Source organism: Amblyomma mixtum, chromosome 3 (genome assembly GCF_055824585.1).
Source record: "Amblyomma mixtum isolate Tamu chromosome 3, ASM5582458v1, whole genome shotgun sequence".
Lineage (NCBI taxonomy): Eukaryota > Metazoa > Arthropoda > Arachnida > Ixodida > Ixodidae > Amblyomma > Amblyomma mixtum.
The window spans coordinates 6601044-6610346 of record NC_143014.1 but is presented as its reverse complement, the minus strand read 5'-3'; the positions used below and the strand labels follow the sequence as shown (position 1 = coordinate 6610346).

Sequence of the window (9303 nt, the reverse complement as noted above, 5' to 3'; positions counted from 1 at the left end):
GGACGAGCGTTTACTATCAACAGGCTGTGGTTCCCGAAAACACACGAGTGAAGCATGCCCTCACTTGGACGCCACTTGTTTCAGTTGCAACAAAAAGGGGCATATCCAGAGAGCCTGCAGAAGCAGTGGTAAGACTTTTTCTAAGAAAAAGCAACTGCAAAAGGATGTGAAAATGCTGACGGTTGTGTCGCGGAAAGCTTCGACCCTCAGTGTTAACGGCGTGTCGGCAGCTCAATGCGACCCTGTCACCGTACTGATGACCATCAACGCCGTCTTGGTGAACGTGGAGTTGGACACGGGAGCGGCTGTTTCCGTCATGTCAAAGACGCAGTTCCGTCAGCTCTTTCCTTCGGCTGTACTGGAGCCTACTACATTTAAACTTCGTACCTACACAGGGGCACGGGTACGACCCCAAGGGGTCTCTTCGGTCAACGTGAAGTACGGCAACCATTCTGCAATTCTTCCAATCTACGTTGTAGACCACAAGGGACCACCTCTACTGGGCCGGGAGTGGCTCCGCGCCGTCTGGCTGGAGTGGGCGAAAATCTGGAACCTGAACAACATTACAAGGTCAGACACTCCTACTCATCATCATCATCATCAGCCTGACTACACCCACTGCAGGGCAAAGGCCTCTCCCATGTCTCTCCAATTAATAGAAAACAGCGCAAAAAGGACACGGACGACAGAGAAGTGGACAGGACAGGCGCTAACTTGCAACTTTATTTTTCGAAAAGCCACCACGTCTAATATATAGGAGCCGATCACCACCATCAAGCGATGAGCATGCGCAAAGAAGAGCAAAATCAGGATTACAGCGTGTGAAAAATAAGCAAAAAATTACGATAAAATAACAAAATGAAAGCACGGTGCCGGGGGAACACTGAAAGAAAAGAGACGTCGTGTACTGAAACTTACTGCAAAAAGCGCTTTACAAGCTTGTCAAGGTAAAGAGCCAGACAAATCACGCGGCAAAAAGGGGAGATAAAAACAGATCGACTAAAAGATGAGGGGAGTGTACAAGGCTCCACACTAAGACGAGCACGTGGTGAAGAAAGACAGAATGACAATGGGGAAACTACATTTAAGGGCATGGCAATGGAAGTAAAAGATAGCAGAAAATTAGGCCGAAAACAGATAAGGGCTGTGATACTATACATAATCAAATGAAAAAAATGAAAAAGTTTAAAACTAGGAAACTAGGACACAATGAAATATATATGAAAAAATACAGAAAGACCTAAACAGAAAAAGGATAAAACCAGAAGCATAAAACACGAGTGTAGAGGGCTCCACGCTAAAACAACGAGGGGGGATGCAAATATGAGAAATGGAAAAAACAAATGAAGTAAAAGTCAATAAAATGCCAAGGAATAAAAGCAGCAGGAAAACCCAAAGGAAAAGCGGAACCGTTCCAGTTCACAACAACAAGAAAGGGTGCTTACCTTAAGCATTCTTGACACATGGTTCACACCTACAGATAGCCATCAAGGAATTCAACTTCACTGTCCAGTAATTGAATAGAAGGTGCGCTGACGCACTTTTTCCCAGCTTTTCTTATAAAATACGCCTCCATGACTTCACGCTCTGTTTTTCCTTTAGCTGATGTTAAGAATTCTGTTTTATCTATTTTTGGATAGCATCCGCTCTCTTGCTCTGTGTCACATGCTTTGCAATGGTCGGCCAGGTTACTTCCTGATTTGTTGCGTACGCATAATCTATGTTCTCTGGCCCTGTCATTGAAGCATCTACCTGTCTGCCCAATGTAATGACGCCCGCGAGTGATAGGAATTCTGTACACAACGTTCGCCTTACATTCCGTAAACTTTGTTTGATGTTTCGTCGTGCAGTCATCTCGTTTTACCATTTTCTTAGTGGAGCCTTGTACACTCCCCTCATCTTTTAGTCGATCTGTTTTTATCTCCCTTTTTGCCGCGTTATTTGTTTGGCTCTTAACCTTGACAAGCTTGTAAAGCGCTTTTTGCAGTAAGTTTCAGTACACGACGTCTCTTTTCTTTCAGTGTTCCCCCGGCACCGTGCTTTCATTGTTATTTTATCGTAATTTTTTGCTTATTTTTCACACGCTGTAATCCTGATTTTGCTCTTCTTTGCGCATGCTCATCGCTTGATGGTGGTGATCGGCTCCTATATATTAGACGTGGTGGCTTTTCGAAAAATACAGTTGCAAGTTAGCGCCTGTCCTGTCCACTTCTCTGTCGTCCATGTCCTTTTTGCGCTATGTTTTCTAAGAACTGTTACCAATTAGCCCAAACCAAGCTACTGTTCTCCAATTAACCCTGTGCTTTGTCAGTTGCCGCCGCTTTATTCCCGCAAACTTCTTAATCTCATCCGCCCACCTAACTTTCTGCCGTCTCCTGCTACGTTTGCTTTCTCTTGGAATTCACTCCGTTAACCTTAAGGACCAGCGGTTATCTTGCCTTCGCATTACATGCCTTGCCCAAGCCAATTTCTTCCTCTTGATTTCAACTAAGATTTCAACTCCTACTCATATCAGCGTAAAAAAAGAGGCTTGACGCATTGCTGACGAAGTACCAACCGCTTTTCAAAGACGAGTTAGGCACGATAACGGAAGAGCGCGCCGAACTTTTATGCGAAGCATACTACTTTAGCTACCACTTCAGCCCTTCACCGTGGTTATGCGCCTCCAAATCACGTGATACATGACGTCACACCACGTGACACGATGACGTCACGACAGTGGAGAAACGGGGGCCCACCTCGCGCCGTCGCTGTGGTTGTGCGCCTCCAAATCACGTGATACATGACGTCACACCACGTGACACGAGACGTCACGACAGTGGAGAAACGGGGGCCCACCTCGCGCCGTTGCTGTGGTTGTGCGCCTCCAAATCACGTGATACATGGCGTCACACCACGTGACACGATGACGTCACGACAGTGGAGAAACGGGGCCCACCTCGCGCCGTCGCTGTGGTTGTGCGCCTCCAAATTGCGGGACACGATGATGCTTCGCATTCTCCAGGCTTAACCAAGTTAAGCCTCAGCCATTTTTTCTGAAACCTGGTATGAAGCCGAGATTCCTAAAAGCCAGGAATGTTCCGTTCGCGTTGCAAAAAGCTTTCGACACTGAATTGGCCAAAATGGAACAACTGGGAATTATATCGCCGGTTATGACGTGAGAATACGCTACGCCTGCGGTACCCGTAATCAAGCAAGATGGTAGCATACGGATTTGCGGCGACTACAAGAGGACCGTTAACCCTTGCCTTGATGTCGACCGCTACCGATTACCAAAGCTGGACGACCTGTTCACAGCCTTGTCGGGGGGTAAGCATTTCTCGAAGATTGATCTCAGCTGGGCCTATCAGCAAGTGGTCATGTCTGAGTCGTCAAAACAATACCTCACGTTAAATGCGCAGAAATGATTGTTTACTGTTAATCGGCTCGCGTTTGGAATTTCGTCCGCACCTGGGATTTTCCAAAGAATAATTGACACCATGCTGAAGGGCTTGCACGGCGTTTGCTGCTACATAGACGACATTATGGTCACTGGTAAAAATGAAGAGCATTTCAGCAATCTGGAAGCTGTGTTAAAACGACTTCTTGAAAGAGGCGTTCGTGTCAAGAAATAGAAGTGTTCGTTTTACCAACAGGACCTTCGCTACCTCGGACACAGAATCAGCGCACAAGGCATCTCGGCAACGACGGAGAAGGTTGACGCACTCCTCAAGGCTCCAGCCCCTAATGACAGGCAGCAGCTGCAGTCGTTGCTGGGAGTCGTCAATTTCTACGGCAAGTTGCTTCCGAACCTAGCAACGGTGGCGCAACCATTTTTCAGGCTGCTACGTAAAAACGCCCCGTGGTGCTGGGATGAGCGTTGCCAGGAAGCGTTCATCAAGATAAAGAGCTTGCTAGCCTCTCCGCCGATTTTGGCGCACTACGACCCGTGCAAACCGTTGCAGCTATCATGCGACACACCCCACTATGGTATAGGCGCGGTTCTTTCTCATGTTTCGGATGATGGCAGCACAAAGCCAATCGTTTTCGCATCGCGTACCTTGACCGATGCCGAGAAGAAATACAGCCAGCTTGAGAAAGAGGCCCTTGCAATAATATTTGGTGTTAAGAAGTTTCGTTTCTACATTTTCGGTCGTTCGTTCGCATTAGTCACCGACCATAAACCGCTTCAAACAATCTTTGGCCCAACAACCGGCATTCCGACCATGGCAGCAGCGCGTTTGCAGCGCTGGGCTGTCACAATGTCAGCTTACCGGTATTCGCTTATGTTCAGGAAATCAAGCGAGAACGCTGCAGCAGATTTCTGTTCGCGCCTGCCGCTATCAGTGGTGAAAGACGAAACACAAGAAAGAGGAAAATTTTTATTCATTGCGGTTGCAATCAATGCCAGTTTCAAGCCAGGTGTCACAAAATTCGGCGCATTCTAGAAACAAAGTAAAACCGCCGCGCGCACGGCGTCTCGCCGGCGCGAGCCCAACGGGAGAGAGGGAAAGCCCCGCTAAGCGCGTGGCTCCCTCTCCCCTCCACCACCGCTCACCGATGCGGCGTGCGCCGAGCGAATGAGTCATCCACGCCGAAGATTTCTCTTGAACATGCGAGTCGGTTCTACTGCTGACCGGGGGAAAAGGGCGTAGCCTTGCGTGCACTAAGACACGTCCCCTTCGCCCGTCGGCGGCGGCGCCACGCTAGAACACGCTGGAACCGTCGCGAAACGACTCCTGACTTTAACCAATGACGACGCGCGGCCGGCGAGAGAAAGGAAGGGAACCTGCACGGGAGATGCTACGTGTATGTGCGCGCCTACTTTGGCGCGTAGAACAAACAGACGTGAGAGCGAGCCTATAAAAGAAGGACGTTGACCGCTGTCAAGTCAGTCCGGACCGCCGTTTAAGCTTCATCGAAGCGCGCCCGTTCGACTCCCGGGAAAACACCACTCGGCCAGCATCGGACCAACGAGGCAACGGTCGCCAGTCTGCGGGACGGCATCGTCGTGGAACTCTGGTCGTCGGACTGCCGCAGTGCCCGGTGAACAAATTGTGTTTTGTTTGTTTACCTCTCTCTCTTGTGTTAGTGCACTTTAGGTGCAATATTCCTTTGTATTGTATTCTCTCTCTCGAGTTTAACATTGCACGAGTTGCATTGTTTCGTTAATCACTTTGTATATGTTTGTACTAGTGATTGTGAAATCCTCTGTATCGTCTCATTGCTGTATAAACTTTGATTTGTTTTGTAAACCTTTGGCTCCGACCCATTCTCTGGCTTGCGACCGGCGAAAGCTGGGCACCAAACGCCCAAAAACCTCTTGTCACTTGGTAGCTGGTCTCCGCTGAGTTTGCCACGCTGAGTCGAGGGCATCTCCTTCGAGTCCGAGACCGCTACCCCCACACGCTCTAAGGGTGTCTGGGAGCTTCCCGCTTAAAAGTGCGCGAAGTGTGGGTGACACCAGGACACTGCTCGAGCAACAGCTCGGGACTCCTTGCTTTGTAAAATGATAGATTTCATTAACGTCGGGTGGCCAGCGTCTGTGACTGAAAAAGATTTGAAGCCTTTTTTTGACAGACACAACGAGCTCACAGTTCACGAAGGCTGCATCATGTTCGGGATGCGAGTGATCGTGCCGGCAAAGTTGCGCAACTTGCTGCTGGACGAACTCCACGAAGGGCACCCAGGCATCGTGCGCAGCAAGCAACTGGCGCGCATCTACGTGTGGTGGCCGTCCATCGAGGCGGACCTCGAGAATCGTGTCAAGGCCTGCGTAAGTTGTCAAGACAACGTTCCGAGCCGTGCAAAGCGCCCCTGCATTCTTGGTCTTGCCCAACAGCACCATGGCAGCGCGTACATATAGATTTTGCTGGCCCCTTTTTGAACGCAATGTTTCTTGTAGTCGTGGACGCGCATTCCAAGTGGCCGGAAGTGTTTGTTATGCGCTCGACTACGTCAGACGCTACAGTTGCCAGACTGAGAGAGCTGTTTGCGCGGTTTGGTTTCCCAGAAACCATGGTCACTGATAACGGCCCGCAGTTTACTTCCAAGAGTTCAAGCTATTTGTGAAAGAATTGGTCTGTCGTCACGTGCTTACTGCACCGTATCATCCCAGCTCTAACGGGCTTGCAGAGCGTTTTATTCAGACACTTAAAAACTCTCCTCGTAAGTCTATCGGAGCATACACATTACATTTGAGGATTCACAAGTTTTTGCTTACCTATCGCAAGTCGCCCCATGCGACAAGAACTGAGTCACCAGCAAACTTGCTACTAGGACGACGGCTGCGAAATCGACTCGATGTTGTCAAGCCAGCGGTGGGAGGAAGGGCTGCATATAATCAGTTCACGCAATCCGTGGCTCGCCCATGTCGTGATCGTGACATAGCAGTCGGTGACCAAGTGATGGCTCGCAATTATCGAGGCAGACCAGACTGGGTCCCTGGTGTTGTTGTGGGGCAGTCCGGCCCAATGTCTTTTACCGTTCGTGCTACCACACCCAGAGGCAGTATTCACCTGGCGTCGTCACAAGGAAAAGCTGCTCGCGCGTATCACGGATCCGGACCGCGAGGCATCTAACCAGGAATGATACGAGTTCCTGGCGTTTCCACCAAGTGTCGACCCAGTGACATCCTCCGCACCTACCACCAGTGGTCCTGCCGCTTCGCAAGAGTTCCAGACGGCAGGTGCAAGACGCTACCCGACCAGAGACCGTCGACCACCGGACAGATATCAAGCTGGAGTTTAGCTTGTTAAATTAGCCAATATAAAAGGGGAGGATGGGGTGTCCGGCTATCCCCGCCGTCGCTAATGCGCAGGCGCGCCAAAACGAATAAAAGGCGTGCGCCGCAACCTACGCGCGGGCTTATCTCGGCCAGCCACGCACCCACGAACATGCGGGAATAAACGTCGCTGCGCCCCTGGAAACTTCCCTGCTCCTTCGCATGAACGCGCGCTCACGAACGCGCGCGTATGAAGAACCATGCATCACACCAGTCACCTGCCAAAGCTGACTCAAAAGTCGCGCTCTTTGCTGGAATTTTGCTTCAGCTTGTTATGTACTATTTAAAACGCGGAGATTGCTGGACATATCTGTGCCAAAAATTAAGTGCTTTCTCTTGTTTCAATGCCATTTAACATACAGCTGCGAATCGTGGAAACCACTTAGAGGTCCTATACGTTTTTTCTATTTTTTCTATTTTTTTCATTGCAGGAAAGAGCACTGTGTATAATAATATACTCCAACTAATATCATTCCAGTGCTCCCTTCTTTAATAGGCTGCGAATTCTGTAGCGTCATTTCTTGTATGAGGCGAAACTCGCGAAGGTTGGAAATAGCTTTACAGGAAATAATTAGACTCTTTCAAACAACATTTTTGTGTTGCCTGATAGGAATACCTCGCATGCCTGAAATATAAATTTTAGCTACCCTCTAAAGCTAAACACCTACGGACAGCGCGTAATTCAGTATAATGGGGCGAAAATATGGAATATCGTGCCACTAGAAATTAAATTGGCTAAAAAATTTGCCTTCTCCATTAAAGGTTTCTGCTTTTCGAAGGTTGAAGGGTACGTTTCGTGATCATTGCCGTGTTTGCGCTTGAGTGCTGATTAACATTGCTGCTCATGGACACTAAACTTTGTGTGTATTCGGTTGCTTAAATAAAAACGTGTAAATGGGCCTCTGCATGACTGAGCGATACAGTGTGTGAGCAACCGGACGTTGGCGCCATAACCGCACGCTGTGTCTCCAATCTATTAAAGCGGTGAGACGAAGCATAGTGCGGCAGCCTGCACTTCTATTTCATAGGTGAATGTATCAGTAAACCTCCATGCTATGCTATTTCGCTCTGAATTTTCAAGGACAGGTAGTGAGACTTTGTTAGCTTCCATGTATTTTCTTTTTATTGTCAGCGTAAATGAGCTGTATACCTCTCTTGTATAAACGGTTACTTTATCATGACCTGCTTTCTCAGGAGTATTTTAGTCTTCACGTGGGGGAGAAGGTTGAGAGCTGGCCCCATTCTAAGAACATTGACTTGTTTGTAGCGGCGCTCTTGTAATGCATCGAAAACTAGTGTTCGGCAGGAGGACGGACTTGAGCTCCTACGAACAGCCCATTGGGAGGGACACCGGAAAGTTTCAATGTTCGCCCGAAGAGTGTTCGCGGTTGAAAATATTTATTTTGCCATGCGTGAAAATTGTGAAAACCGTGCATGTAAAATAAAGAAATGCACGATGGGAAGCTCCTTAACGAGGGTATTCTTTCAGTAGGTGGCCTGCTCGAAGACTTCTGCCGCGGGCGCCTCGGCGTTGTCGGCGCCAGGGTACGGAGTTTTGAGGCGCACCAGGTGCAACAGGTAGTCGTGCAGTGAATGCAGCAGCTTCTGTACGCCCAGCGTCACGCTGTAGTGCGCCAGCAGCCGCTTGGAGCAGTCCGCGTACGTGTCCAGCAGGAGGCCCGCTGCGCTGGCGTCGGCCGCCGCGAACTGCGCCTGGGTGCCATGCGCGGCGCTGCTCAGGCGCACGTCACAGCGCAGCTCCTGGACAAAGCAGTGCCGTACGAACATGCCGTTGCGCGTAAGGTAACTCGTTCCGAACGACAACAACGCTGCATTGCAGTCGCTTTGAAGACACCCTAAAATCACTTCCGACCCAAGTGCCGAATCCAAGGCTACGCATCTGTGCTCAGTGTTAGAAAGTGAGAGGCAAATATCTGAATTCTTTGTGAACAGAGCAAACGGTGGTATAGCCAATAATTGGAAGAATGCGGAGTGCACGCGTGCGTATAGACAACGGAAATCAGCCTGCATGAAACGTCTCATAAATCAATGCCCAAAAATTGATTGAATTATGAGTACGCCGCAGCAAGATTTAAGCGCACTGTCTCCCGCGCAAAAGAGAAGTACAATTCAAATAATGATGATTTCTTTTCAAGTTCAGAAAATATATGGCCTTTGTTTAATTTCACGAGGAGCAGCAAACTGATTCCGCCGGATGTCAACACTGAATCCTTCGTTCAGTCAGTCCCCTGCTGACATCGCCAAGGCCTTAGAGGGTATTTTGTGTGGCCTAGAGAGTCGATTTACATCTGCACTTCTTTGTCCAGCTAGATTCACATGCACCTCAAGGGATATTATTCAGATCTCTGCCTGAGCTTTCGCAGAGACCCCACCAGCGGCTCCTGGCCCCGATAAGGTCACTTCATCTATGCTAAAAATTTCGTTTAACGAATCTATTGTAGACTTATTGGCTCTAGTTAACCATTCCATTAAAGGTCCTTGCATACCCATGAGTGGCGTCTTGCGGAAATAGTTCCATT

The 9303-nt window shown here is 49.0% G+C and overlaps 1 protein-coding gene across 1 annotated transcript in view; it reads right to left on the bottom strand.

The window, feature by feature from the left end:
• Positions 1–8144: 8144 nt before the first annotated feature.
• LOC149349156 (uncharacterized) overlaps positions 8145–9303 on the bottom strand; it is a 110739-nt gene continuing 109580 nt past the window's right edge. The window contains exon 5 of the mRNA XM_089576746.1: positions 8145–8524. Within this exon, the coding sequence (XP_089432872.1) occupies positions 8249–8524 (276 nt within the window). The 3' untranslated portion in view covers positions 8145–8248. The remainder of the gene's footprint in view (positions 8525–9303) is intronic.